This window comes from Drosophila simulans, chromosome 2R, assembly GCF_016746395.2.
Source record: "Drosophila simulans strain w501 chromosome 2R, Prin_Dsim_3.1, whole genome shotgun sequence".
In the NCBI taxonomy this organism is placed as follows: domain Eukaryota; kingdom Metazoa; phylum Arthropoda; class Insecta; order Diptera; family Drosophilidae; genus Drosophila; species Drosophila simulans.
In genome coordinates this window covers 12644715-12658967 of record NC_052521.2, presented here as the reverse complement: position 1 = coordinate 12658967, position 14253 = coordinate 12644715, and the positions used below count along the sequence as shown (strand labels likewise).

At 44.6% G+C, this 14253-nt stretch overlaps 2 protein-coding genes across 2 annotated transcripts in view; both read right to left on the bottom strand.

The window, feature by feature from the left end:
* LOC6734616 overlaps positions 1-6543 on the bottom strand; it is a 55678-nt gene extending 49135 nt beyond the window's left edge. The window contains 6 exon segments of the mRNA XM_016168146.3: positions 390-635; positions 950-1066; positions 1642-1747; positions 1814-1922; positions 3058-3258; positions 5770-6543. Coding sequence (XP_016027765.3) covers positions 390-635; positions 950-1066; positions 1642-1747; positions 1814-1922; positions 3058-3258; positions 5770-6454 — 1464 coding nt within the window. The 5' untranslated portion in view covers positions 6455-6543.
* Positions 6544-13358: 6815 nt separating this feature from the next.
* LOC6734614 (metchnikowin) lies at positions 13359-13642 on the bottom strand. Its single transcript, XM_002081586.4, has one exon. It carries the CDS (start codon positions 13597-13599, stop codon positions 13441-13443), a length of 159 nt encoding a protein of 52 aa, XP_002081622.1. The 5' UTR covers positions 13600-13642; the 3' UTR covers positions 13359-13440.
* Between the last annotated feature and the right edge of the window lie 611 nt (positions 13643-14253).

Here is a 14253-nt window from a genome sequence, read left to right as displayed (position 1 = left end):
ATCCTTAGGCCCTTCTTCTTCGTTTTGCATTTCTACTATTATCATTGCAAAAATTTTATTCCAGTATTTATTGTTCTATATTTTATCCTCGAGCTACCAATGCATATATTTTTCCATTTACCTCAAACCCTTTATACCGGTAAAAAAAAAGTGTCACAATCATCAGGCAGGACCTGCCCACGCATTAGGCAAATTACCAGGGCAAATTGCTACCACGCGCAATTATAATATTCGCGTACAAATTACTGTCCAGGAAACAAAAGGTGCTGCAGAAATTAACTCGAATTCGAGGTGCCACTGGGCCACTACCACTACCACACTATACCATGTTTATGGGGTGCGACAACCACCTGCTGCAGTGATAAATCACTGGTCGGCGGGGCACTCACCTTGCCGGCAATTACTTCTGCGCCCTGCATCAGCGAGTCGGACACAATGGCGACCAGGTCGTTGTGGATCTCCTCCAGCTCCTGCATCTGCTGGGGCAGGGTGTCCGTGTGGTAGGCCTCCAGCATTCCATTTGTGGCATGCAGCTGCTGCACGTACGCATTATGGGCGTCGATGTATTCGGTGAGCGAGTGCTGGCTGGGATTCTGTCGGTGGGCCAGGTGGCACTGCTTGTAGTCCACACGGCACTGTGGACGGGGGGAGAATGGCAATGGCAATGGTAATGGCAACCGACAAAAGGAAGGGGGTAAAGGGACCCAAGGGTTGGGTGGTCAATTTATGGGTAATCACAGAAAAGGGTAAATTGGCACACGCACAATGGACAGAGCATTTGACGGGCAATTGGACCGGCCCACACTGCGTATGCGATATTTTCTGCTCGAACAGAATTTTAAGGCATCTTAAATTCCTGTTCGGCAAGATTCCTTTTGGGACTTCAAGACCATCAGAACTCGTGTTAATCTACGTTTTTTTTTTTTTTTTTTTTGTTAATTAAACTCACCTTTGACAGCTTCTCTTCAGTCTTTGCGATAATAGTCTCAAAAGACTCCCTGTGTGTAAATATTTTACGGCTTTGAACTTTGCGATGAAAGGATTTATCCAGCATTGGTCGCGACACCTGAAGAAAGGGGTAAATAAATTATGTATGGCATATCTTTTTAGTCCCCTGCCAGTTCAACGGAATGAAAAAAAGGGCAAATCATCGTGAAAAATGAAAATTAAATGTGTAAGCCAAATAAAACAAAGCAAACGCCGCGGCAAAACAACATTATTCGGCACTCGAAAAACACATGTCATTTCCCAGGGCCCCGCAGCGCCACGCCCCCACTAATTAACCATAATTAGAGTCTGCCTTTTATAATGCAAATTGGGAATTTTATTTTTTGTGCTGCCTCAAGGCCACAAACACACATGTGGCTAGCCCATCCGATCGATGTGGTAACGGGTACAAATAAAATTATCATATATTATTATTAGTATAAATCTGGCTATTGTTTCAATGAGAAAGTAAATCAATGAATTCCCGCATTAAGTTAATTAAAAATCTTTTAGGGCAAGTGCACAACAGCCACGTACGTATAGTTCTATTTTCAGTGAAGGTAACTGAATATTTAACGCGACACGATAATGCCATTAACCCATTTCGGTTTCGGCAACTTTTTCGACGAAAACCTTAATTTAAGGGACTCTCACCTGGCGGGAAAGGACGCTGGCCACGTCGTTGCAGGCCTGTGAATCGGTTTCGACCTCCTGCAGGAATGTTTCCCATGCCTGAAAGATGGCCAAGTGGCAGGCGGGTCTGCACGCCACTCGGTTAGGTTTTTGGCAACTGAATTTGGCTGGGAAAAGCGTTTGGGCCACTTACCTTTCTTTGCGTAATTCGGCATTCTTCTTGCGATAATTGGACACCGCAACTTGGAGGGCAGTTGCGTGTTCCTCGTACAGACGGGATAGTGTTTCGGAGAAATCGGATACTGTAATTGAATTAGGTTGAGTGAGCCTTAAGGTCAAATAAAACTAAGAGGCAGTCACGCTTTATGACGAGCCACAAAGTGCATTAGACACAATGAAAACACCGGAAACGGATATGCCAACAGGGGAGAGGTGGGCACTTCCGGCTGAAGTCTTTGTGTTTTTCTCCCAAGGCAGCGCTCAAAAAGTGAGCACAAAATACCTTAGACAATAAAATGTATTTATATATTTACTTTTGAACCATTTAAATGTTTTAAAAACTTTTTACGGGTATGGTTTTTTCGCATTTGCCATATTTTGTTTTGCCTGTAACAAAAGCAGCCAGTTTATGTGCAGTAAAGCACAAAAAGTCAGCCCCTTTAAAAGGAGTGACTGTCTGTTGGATAATCCATCACATTTACGATTACTCAGGCATATATGAATATGGATGTTCGGCTTTTAGCCACTTAAGCTGCCAGTTAATGGTCCAATCGTTTTATGGCCTGCAAGATACGCGATTATAGCGTCACGGCAACAGGTTGTCAAATGTGTTGAAACTGAAAAGTTTCTGACGCTGTTGTAGGCAACTTTAATTTAATCAATAATTTTTTATTCCAACTTCTCTGATTTCACATGCAGTTCACAGCAAAAATGTTATTAAAAACTTTAGAGGCTACACAGAACTACTGGAAACTCTGCTGTTCGCCAGTGCCAAAGGTGCCATCCGCTGGGACAACTTTCTCCGACAGCGCCGTAATTCAAAGTCAAAGTTATGTCGAAAAGTTGCAGCTGTGTCAGGGGATGTTGTTCGTTGGGTAAACATACTCATAGTTGGGATAGCGAATTTACGAGGCTTTGCTGGCTGAAGAGGCTCTGCCTGAACTGATTTATGTCTCAATCTGACGAACCGACAAAGACAATCGACAATCGAAATCAATAAGCCATAAAAGCGAGTACGGAAACTTATCAAATAAAATGCTGCCACATAAATTGCTTTTTGTTTTCCCTTTCAGGGCGCAACCCACGCCCGCTGTTTGTCACTTTTTTGTGCCACCTGGCGAGCGTGTCAGGTGTGAAAGTCTGGCACACGACACGTGTACTCCCATGTGGCGGTATGGGATAGGAGTTGGAAATATATTGGCTTCTGGTTTAGCTCACCTGTTTTAATTAACTTAAAGTTGACATTGTTCTGGGATTTGAAAGCCTCGTTCAAACTGCTGTGACTGTAATCCTTGAGCACGCCGTTGTAGGACGCCATGCTGCCGCCCTGGGGGCTAAGGGAACCACCTCGTGGTCCCCTCCACCCGAAGATCCTCCTCCTACGACTTCTTCGACCACTTGAAGATTTTACCGAAGAACCTGCCGATGACAATATCGTTATCACTCACTGCACTTACAACAAATGTAATCCATTTTTTACTCAAAACCAAAAATTAATCAACTCGTAAAACCAAACAATTAAATAAGAAAAACAAACAGAACGCAGCGTAAATTCCAAACAAAACGAACCGAATTGAAAGCAAACAAATGAGAATTTCCAAACGAAATGTGATTTGATTTCGTGGTTGGAGTAAAGTATCCGTCAGGCAATGTCAGGAATTATTTTGGCCACGCCATAGTAAATACACAAGTCGGGCCCTCCATTCCCGCACCCCCTGGCCAATCAAACAGATCGCTGCCTTTTGTATTTATGCATAAATAATGAGTGGAGGCAGCTCCCCATTTGCCCCCCACGGTCTTTCACTTTTTCTATCGCTCCTATTTTCGCTTTGCGCCAAGTCGGAAATTCGAGTATTTCAGTCCAAGACAGCTCCTTAAACCCGAGCCCCATTACCAAAGTCAACAAAAGGACTCAAACAACAGCGGGCAAAATGGTGGTTCAACCCTTGAATACTAAGCTGTAAAAAATGATTAGCTTAATTATTGGTCATTTAATTATAAAAAATTTTAATTTTGTATTTATTAAACCATGGGTTCTAAAAAGGTTTTACTTTAAGTGCTATTGTACCATCTCGATTTAACCCCAATAAAAATGAGCTGTGATGCTTTTTAGTCCTATATCTTTAAGCACAACTGTATGTAGGTTCCTCTGACTTGCTGGTCTTTGGTTCCTTCTGCTCTGATGTTGGGCGCCAAAGTAAAAGTCGGGGCAGATGGAAGTCCCCTCATTTAAAATTCAATCAATAAATGAAGCGTAATTTCATTGCCGCGGCGAGAGTCGAGATTTCGTTAGAACACATTCGCAGCTAAAAAGACTCGGGGGTCCGTTTGTTTGGTATGTCTGGTGATTGTTTCACCCGGACTCCGCACTCCAACACTCGACCCCTTCTAACCACGTCCAAACCCACTGTCCAAAGTGTCTGTCGTGTTTGTTTGGACACGCTCACACGAGGCTCAATTACTGTCCGACTGGTTGGCCCAATGAAATATGTAGGAGCTGCAGCGGATCGCCCACGAAAGTGTGCTTTAGAAATTATTAAAGGACTCGGCTGCATGAAATGCTCGGCTGTCGCATCCTTTTGGCCCCGTCCAATTTGAAGTAACATTGCCGGAATAAACAGGGCGTGTCCGAGATTTCCAGCGATCACGTAGCTCTTGATTTACTTTGCCGCTGGTCATCAAATTTGCCGCGCTGTGAACTTTGAAATGAATTCCAGTGGGTGGTTGTACTGTTGGTGGTGCTGGTGATGGTGCTGTTGCCGGTGGTTTAGCAGGATCTCGGCCGGTTCGAGCTCACGTGCCAGCTGCAAGGATGTCGTTATCGCTGTTGTTGATTACACTTCACGCGCTGCTAAGCTGACATTCATTTCGGAACGCCAGTCTCAGCTGGATGTGCTGCTCCTTTTGCTTTTGCTCCTGCCCCTACTCCCACTCCAGCTCTTACTAGTTTTCCAAAGGAATTATGTGCGTGCCTGCATTTGGAGAATGCGCTCCAGGCACGCAACTCAGTTGTAGCTCCAGTTGCACTCGCAGTTGCATCCACGGGCACAGGTAATCCAATTATGCATGCGAGGAGCAGCTGTGGACCCCACTCAAGCGATAAGGTGGCACGATGGATATGCAGATGGGAAATGGGAAATGGGCGGGCGAAAAGTCAAGCATCCTAAGCACTTTAAGTTCGCCTTTCGCCTTTGTGTGTGTTTAGTACCAAAAGTTAACCAAGCTTAACTAAGCGAGGACGGCACAAGGATGGGTTTGCGAGCATTGGCAGGGCCAAAGGTTGAGTATCCTTGGAAAAACTGCGAACTAGAAATCTGAGAGTCCATTATGAGGATTGTGGTCTTAGTGTGCAGGAATTGAACGAGTTCGTAATGCGGCTAATTGAAAGGTTCAAGGGCAGAAAAGGGCTGAACAATAAACACAATCACTCTAAGTATTTCGCTTACTAGCAGTATAAGTTAATAAACAACTCTATTATACCATATGGCTTCAATATTAAACCGAAATCAAGGTACGATGTATTTAAATTTAAATCGGACACATGAAAACTAAACTTATCAGTCACTCTAAATGTTATTAAAGATTCTAATCCAAGGATACTCTATTTAGATGCGTTGTTTAAAGGCATTCTCAAACTATAACATAACTCCAAACTGCGAATGAAAAGTTGCTTTAAACTAAAAAGGAGTTCCAGATTTTTCACATTCCCAAATCTTGATGGAATTTTATTTGCTTGGAAAGTTCAGAGATGATATGATGAAGAGATTTCCAACTCAAATTGAATCCCATCAGACTACTTGAAAGTGAATTCCGGAACACCCCCATATGCTGCATGTTATGGCGATCAACTCGAGGTTGTTTCTACGAGACGCGCGGCAAACAACTGTAAACGATTCGATTAGCAGGTGCAAGAGAAGACTTGGAAGGCACCTGTCACCTTTGGAAGGCGTTCCGCCAGAACTGGCCCCGCCTCCGCCGCCGCCGCCCGCCGAGTTGGATCCCCTGGCCGCCGCACCACTGGCTTGTCCGCCCACCGCTCCGTCGCACTGATCCGCACTCCGTGACCTTGCGCCGGCCATCCTTTCCCGATCCTCACGCGGTGATCGCGCGAAAAGGCCGCCACCGCTTGCGCCGCCCTTGCCCGCCGGACTCCTCGTCCTTGGTGAATCGTAAACACCCGCATAGTTCTCCAGAGGCGGCGAGTAACCCCTCCCACTGCCATCCGCTGGAGCCGTGTGAGGGGTCTTCGGATGAAGCTTGATGACCGGCTCGCGGGCCTCGAAGAATGCATCGAAGTTGTTCTGGCGCAGATTCTCGCTGCTGAAGACGGGATTCTCGACGTGCACATGCACATCCTCGCGCAGTCTGTTGCTCTCCCTCGTGTCCGAGGAGCTGGAGCGGCCCAATCGCCCCAGCGGAAGATGGAGCTTGGGCCGCAGACGCGACTTTCCGGTGGGCGATTTGCTGCCGGATGCGCTGGCCGACGATCTTTCCGGCGGCAGATCCATAGGCGACATTGGTCGACCCCATCCCGGTCCGAAGTGGGCGTGCGTTGGATCCGGCGTGGGTGGTTCCAGAAAGATGCTGGGGCTGCGTGAGCGGAGAGTGTCCCCATAGTGTTCTAGTGCTCCTCCTGCTGCCGAATCCTGATCGATAGCTGCGCTGCTGCGCTGGAATGGTGCTCGTCCTGGTCCAGTGGCACTGCTCCCCTGCATCTGGCTGGCATCATTATAATCATTATACATGGACGCAGCAGGCGGCCGCTGAGGGTTCCTCCGTAGGCTGCTCCTCTTCGTGGAGCCCTGGTGCGAAAGATTGGAGTTATTAGAGTGAGTTAACGAGGCGCGCGATGTGCGACGGGTTGGCGTGGGCGGCAGGCTCTGAGATTGGCACTGAAAAGCCGGTGGCGGTGCTGCCTCCTCGAAGTTAAAGAAGTTCGAGGCAACAGGTGATCCCGGGTAGGTGAACGGCGGTGAGGCTGGCGGAGATCCTGGGTAGAAAGAGGCTAGTGCTGCCGGAGCGGTTGCTGGCTGGATGGCAATGGGCGGAGTGATGGCCTCGAAGTGGACGGCGGCGTTAGTTGGGACTTTGTTGGTGTTGTGGCCGGCGAGGTTACTGGAGTTGGTGGCTCTGGCTGGATACTCGATGGGCACGAGCGGCTCGGGCAGGCAGTCGAGTGAGGGTCGTGGTTTCACACGTGGCGCAAAGAAACCATAGGTCATCAAGATGAGCTCATCGGCGGGATATATTACGTACATTCCTCACTGTCCCCATGTGGCATGGTGGCACAGCGCTAAGTGGATCTCAGCTGTTGGCTTTATTGGGATTGTCTCTTGGTTTCTGGGGGATTCTTGGGGATAACTCTAATCAGGGTTCGGTGGGTTCGGTCTAGTTGGGTCTTATTCGAGCTCCTGTCTTTTTAGGGTTCTCAGTTAGCAGTGCTGTCAGCTGTCTGTCTTTTTTGGGTTGTCTAACTAAAGTGCTTTAAGTTACCAAAACAATATAGAGAGTATCTAGGTTCGTTTACAACTAGGGCTTAACGTACTTTCTGCTAGTCGGGTATATCACAAAGTGAGTTCAAGTTTAGTTTAATTCTCGGGGACGTGCTGTCATTTGGATCGCTGCATGTTGTCGATACTTAAAGACGATGCTAAAACGAGAAGAAAGAACAAATCAAGTCAATGATTAATTAGTCGTAATTACGGAATGCTGCGTTTTAGAACACGAAACAAAAAAGTTTGGCCGCAAAAACCAAACAGAGCTCAGCTTGTGCCTCATTAAAAATATTCCTTTCTGCTGGTCGCTCATTCATGCGAGTCGTTTTGCTCATTAAATTGTTCCGTTTCCCTGGAAGAACAGAAGTTACCACTCGAGGGCCAGAATTTGGGTCAAACTTTGGCCACTCCTTCTCTCTAAGTTGGTAAACAAAGTTTGACCGTGGGCAAATTTCTCGCCAGGTTTGCACGGCCAAGAGCAAGGCCACGGCCCAATGATCTCGGGGGCCAGGTGGCAAATTGTCAGGGTGCCAACTGTACAATAGGCACCTATTTTTTTTACTAATATAGGATATGACTAATATTGCCCTTATTAAAAATCTTTCTTTGTTTTGTTAAAAGAAATACATAAGTTATACCGTAGCTATTTCCCTTAAATCTTAAATAAGAAGCAAAGGAACTTGAAAGCTATAATCCATTTCTGTGTAATAACACTACTTTAGTTTAACTTGAAGTAAAACAATCGCTCACTGTTCAGAGGGTGGTGCTCAAACACAAATTAACAGGAATTGGCAATGACAGCCCGAGCTGAAAGTTGGTGAAACCACCAACCCACCACCCACTAAGTTTGTGCGTGTCTAAGCCACTTGTGGGTTTGTGGGCGGTGGGCGAATAACTGGCTCGCCACATGCAAGGCTTATTATTATGCCATTTTATTGGCCAATCGATGGGCCCATATCAATTAAATTTGCATTAAATATTCATGATAACCGATGGTTACACGCCGCTTTAATTATCGGATCAGAATTAACTGGATGAGTGATTATAGCGTGCCATTGTCTTGTCCTCCCAGGCAAAGTTTATGGGTATTCCAATTGCAGAATATGTCACGGGATTTCTGGCCATGATATTAGCAATATTGGAAACTATGAAAGAGCTGTAAGATACTTTAATCAGACATTGGCAAATGTTAAGTTAGGTAGTTTCCACAAAAATTTAAATTAAAATTTATATGTGAATGGCATCTTTATTGTTAATCAAGTCGTATGTATACTTATATTGCTTAATGGATTTTTGTTGCTATGTTGAGTAAACATTTAAAGCACATTTCGCATTGCTTTTGGGCTTAAGTATCTTTTGCGAGAGCATTTTCATTTTAATTTTAATTCCCATCTTAGGCATCTCGTCTGACTAAAGCTCGTGTTTTAAAATGTACCATTTGCATAATTGATATATAATGGATACTGACCCAATAATATTCACCCACGAAATCTGAGAGGGCGGGTCCTTGGCCGGCATTAAAATCGCATTACGCGCACAACGGCACGGGAAATCGGGGGAGATTAAATTCATATATCGCGTACGGGGCGGCCTTGCGTGTGCGTATGTGAAAATGAGGAAAACCCGAAAAGAAAACTTACAACAAGAATGCGATGCGATGGGCCGACGGGGAGGGGGTGGCACACGGCGGGGCACGAACAAGTATGAGGAAAAGCTAAAGCCAAGACAGAAATTGCATTTCATAAATGGGGGGCTACACAGCTTGTGGCAAGGCGAGCCGAAAAGAAATCACGCAATTTAATTCAATGTGAATTATTTATTAGCTGCCAGATAGGGGCGGTCGCATGAATAATTCCCCATATTTAATGCCATGACGGTGGGGCCTCGAAGGTTGCACAGGCGGAGGAGGATGTGGTGTTGGAGGTGGGTGGCACAAAAAGGAGGAGCAGTCACTCTGCCGATGACACTATCCGACGGGGTACGCAAATATTTCCTTTTCATCCCCAACTTTCACCCCCAACCCCGCACACACACACACACACATAATTGAATTGTTTTGCTGCACTTTACCAGCTCGTTAAATCTGTCAACATTGATCAATCAAACCGGTTGAGAGGGGGAGTAAGTGAAAGTGGGCGGGCAAAGAGAAAGTTGTCCCATCTCCAGCTAAAAGTTGTAAAAGCCGAGGGATCCGGGAATTTCCTCGTTTCCTCCTCCGGCTACGACTGGCATTTTAAAAGCCTTTCCAACGACGAGCAGAAAAAGCCAACCGAAAGTAATTTTGCAAAAATGCACAAACAGCAGCCCATGAAAGGGCAAATGGCAACTGCTTCTATTGAAATTAATTAACTACAGAAAACAATGAAGCCCGAAGAGCAATGGCAGTTCGCTTATCAGAACGAGGAAGCCAGCGGCAAACAAATTGTTATAAATAATCAAGCAGACAAACCCCTCGTTTTGGCTAGCTGCACATTGGCAAGAAATCCCAAGATGCCGAGATGCTAATATGCTGAGAATGCCCAGGAAAAGCCGGCCAACTAGAGGAAGCAAACTTGACTCAAGTGCATTGTCAAGGCGGTACACGAAAACAGAAACAGAAACGGCAAGGAAAAAAAGGAAGGAAAACATCGAGGAGGAGCAATGTGAAGGCGCCCATGCGATGCACTTGCTCTTCTCGGCCAGCGACATACATAATTACATGGCAGTGAGCCCAGAAGACGGGGCACATATGTATTTATATTTCGAAGCGTATAAACATATACACAAATGTATTATTGTGGCTCTGCACGCCGAGGTATTCGCCGTCTGCTATGAGAATACAAATTAACCAAATTCCTTGCAACTTGCTATGAAAATACGAGAACATGCTAAGATCAAGGCAACTTGCTTGGGTGCCTTTGACCCTGCCTTTGAATTCCACCTCAAGCCGTGGGGCTGGCAAAACGCTCTTCGCTTTCATTTTATTTTTCTAATTAAATCTAAACGCATATAAATAAATATTTGGCTCGCTAAGAATATATTCTCTGAAAAGGTTACTGGGATTGCTACAAAAATAAGACGCTCAGTGCGGAGGTTGGTAAAGGGCTTTTGCGCTCGAAAAATTCACATCATTATACTTCTTATTCGCAGAGGGTATACTAGACTTGAAGAAAAGTATGAAACAGTCTATATATTTCTGAGCAGGATACGAGTAGATATAGCAATGTTATACAGTTTCGCACTTCCAAATAAAAGTCGATACTTCCTTTTCTCCTTTTTAACTTCTTTTAAAAAGAAGATAAAAAACACAAAAACTAAAAAAGTGCATATGCGTAGTTATTTGCCTAGCTATGAGAATGCACATAACATAAATTCCTAAAGACGTTCAACAGAAACGGAAAACAAGAAATCTAAAGCAAAGGTCAAGGAAAATCTACTGAATAATTGGGATGCTAAAGAAAAATTTCGCATGCTTATTTGATTTTCAAAATGAATACAACAAAGTGCATTTGCATGCACATTTATATGAATTCAGCCAATCCCAAAAGTTATTCAGTTTGCTTTAAGATGATAACTATACAACGTGCAGATACAAATTTCGCATTCGCCATTAGTCCAATTAACAAGCTGCCTTTAACTTCACTGCCAATCAGAAGGAAGGTCATTCATGTAATGGCTCAATCAATCTCATTTCTCCCAGGAATTTTGCACTCCAGCTGAGAAAACATGACGAACAATAAAGTTTTGTGCTGATTTGTGTGGGCCATAATTCGCCATAATTCCCGCACACATCCAAATGGGCATAACCATCAAAGGCAGGCGCAAAAAATACACAAAGACACAATGATACAGGTAGCATAGACATGTGATACTTATGCAAAAGGAAATTAGATGAATAAGATGGGGGTGTGCTGCGAAAGCAAGGCAAACAAAGCTGTCGAAAAGAGTAAACTCAATTTATGAGAAAAGCGTTGGAAGAGGCTGGCGCAATACGGATCAGCTTCAACACAAATTGCGTATTCGCAACGTGGGCCCCATGCAGAGTTACCCGAGCAGCAAAACCAGGCGGCGAGGGTTGGGCCTCCGATGGGTATGGGCTCCAGTCCCCACACGAATTGAAATTCAGTCTGACATGCACAGGCTGACTGAAGAGCAGACCGTCATTTTCGGGACATGAACAAATTTTGGGGATGGAATCTACATTAGGGTAATTAAATTCTGTTTCTGTTCATATCGCCAGGTATAATACCTACATATAGCTATGTTAACGTATTAAAAACTCGCACTTTAATCATATTAATGTGGCTCAGATACCAATCAGGATAAACCACTTATTGTTAATCTATCTATAAAAAAATGCTAATTAAAAAACATAAATACAAATATCCATTTCAATATTCAATATAAAAAGCCTTAAAATCACGAACACAAACAATTTAAAATAGAAATGCAATACCCCTAATTTTGCTAAAACCAAATAACAAATCCCAATAGAAATATTTCAAAAGTACTGAAATCAAAACAAAACCTCAATTTAAATGCAAGAATTCGCAGAAACAAAGAGCTCATAATGAATTCGAATTTTATGTACACCATTGACAGGGAATCCAACTCACCGTTTTGAGAATCTGCAGCTAAGTTGTATTCGTATCGGTTCGTTGGGTTGACATTTCTATATTCCCTTTAAATTTGAATGTAACACAAATATTTGTTTGTTTACACAACACACGCACTGTTGTTTGTTCGATTCACTGGGTTTACATATGTGTGGCACATGAATGTGGTGCGTTGGGTTGACTTTCGGTTTTTGGTTAAGTTTGGTTTCGTTTCGGTACGGTACGATACTAGACTTTGTGGCTCGTTTCGAGTCGTTTCAGTTGCACTTCCATTATTTTTTGCAATTTTTATTCATATGTCGCTGGCACACAACAACACACACAACATAAATAATAATAACAACAACAGGAACTACGACCGATCGTCGACGAATTTAGACTGAGACTCGAGCAGCTGTAAGCATTTAAATATTTTGACAATTCTTGTTTGTGTTCCGCCGCTCTTTCTTTTTGCTGTGCTTTCTCGCGATTCTCATGGCTGCTCTACTGATGTTGCTGATGCTGCTGCTGCTGCTGATGCTGCTGTTGATGCTGCTGCTAGTTGTGCGGTTGCTGCTGCTGCAGATGTTGCTCCTGTTGCTGTTGGATTTGCTTCTTTCAATGATGCTGCTGCTACGGCTGCCTGGCTGTACGCATGTTGCCGCCGCTGTTAATAATATCATAGCGCTGCCATGGCGCTGCTGTTTGTCTAGCGCTTCAATTGGGAAACACTCACAGCGCTTTTGTTTGCCGTGGGTCAACGGGGCGTATGCGCGATATGCTTTCATTGGCCTTAGCCAGACCAGTTTATACCGCATCCGTGACGTGGCTCATCCAGCCAATGACGTCATGGCCGCTGTCACAGCTGTCACGCGCAGAAAGTGTTCAAAGACTATTTATAGATGGAACGGCCTCCCGCACCGAACGCCGCCAACCGCCCATTCGTCCATCAGCTGCTGCTGCTAATTTTTGCAAGTGTTTTTCTTAGCGCTTTTCTTGGATCGCAGCTGAAAATAGACAGAAACAGCGGAGAGTGTGAGGAAGAAATTGTCGTTTTTGTGTGTGAAGCTCATTGAAATGTTTGCGCGTACTCAATTTTTATTCGCATCTAAATATACATGCGCAAGTGTAGTATACTACAGAGAATGGCAATCGATGGCAACCGTGATTACTCATACGCCCCGCGAGCCAAGCAGATGCAAAATGCAAATTAAATTGCATTCGAGTGCTTTGCATTCCAATGTTGGCTCAATCACAGTTGCCATTATTATTTATGGATTGAATACCATTGAAGAAGCCTTAAACGCCGAACAATCAGCGAGGTACAATTTCAATTGCAGCTAACTCATAATTCTGGTTCAGTGAAACTGCGATTGCTGATTGCCCTCCAGTTACCTGTGCCTTTTGGCCCCCTTCAGCGTGGAAATAATTTAATTACCCAATGACAAGCTTTGAAGTTCAGTTTTGCTTTAATTGTATTAATTTGGTCAATGTGTTAACGACATCAGCAGTGTGAATTTCCCACTGACAATTCAATAAATTGGACCCGGCCTGGGTTGGTTAGGATTGAAGGGCGACGGCCTCGTATCGAAAATGGGTCCCTGGTGACGATGAGGCTCTGCCAGCACCGATGTAGCCGTGGCCATCAGACCCAGCAGGGCCAGAAAAATCGCTCCAAGATTAAGTTGCATCTTAGCTCGGTGGCGGGAATTGATTGATGCTTTGAGCGTTGAGATGGCGAGGCTTTTATAGCTCAGTCCCAGACAAACGAGTCGCAGATTGGGGACTTTTTATTTGAGCTGCTGCGATAAGCAGCCGAATGAATGACGGACAAGTGTCAGCCGGGGGCAGATAACCGATTGTGGCCAGGGGAACCCAGCCAGCACCACCCAAAGGGACTTCCCACGGTCCCGGATTATCAGCCTAGACTAAATGTAAATATGACGTTTCTCGCTGAATATTTATGTTGCCCCCATTGACCAACTCCACCTCCCCCCAAAAACACTCTTCTTTTTAGCGCCCTGTTGGTTTTTCTGCATTGCAAATTACCCACTGGCAACCACGGCAGCCATTCAAAGGCATAGTCAACATGCGTCAACACGGAGCCACGCCCACTGCCCTACGCCCCTCGCAGCTTCTGCCTTCTAAGCCGTACACAGAAAGAAATATAGCGAATAAAATATTAATATTCAATCAGATCTTAATGGGGGTTTTCATCTTCTCTTCTTGTTTGTCATTTTCTAACAACATTTACGATATGCACGAGTGATTTATATCTATTTTGTGGGGCAATATACACGCAATAAAGCAACAAAAATTAAGTAATTAAAGCGGAAAACCCCTTT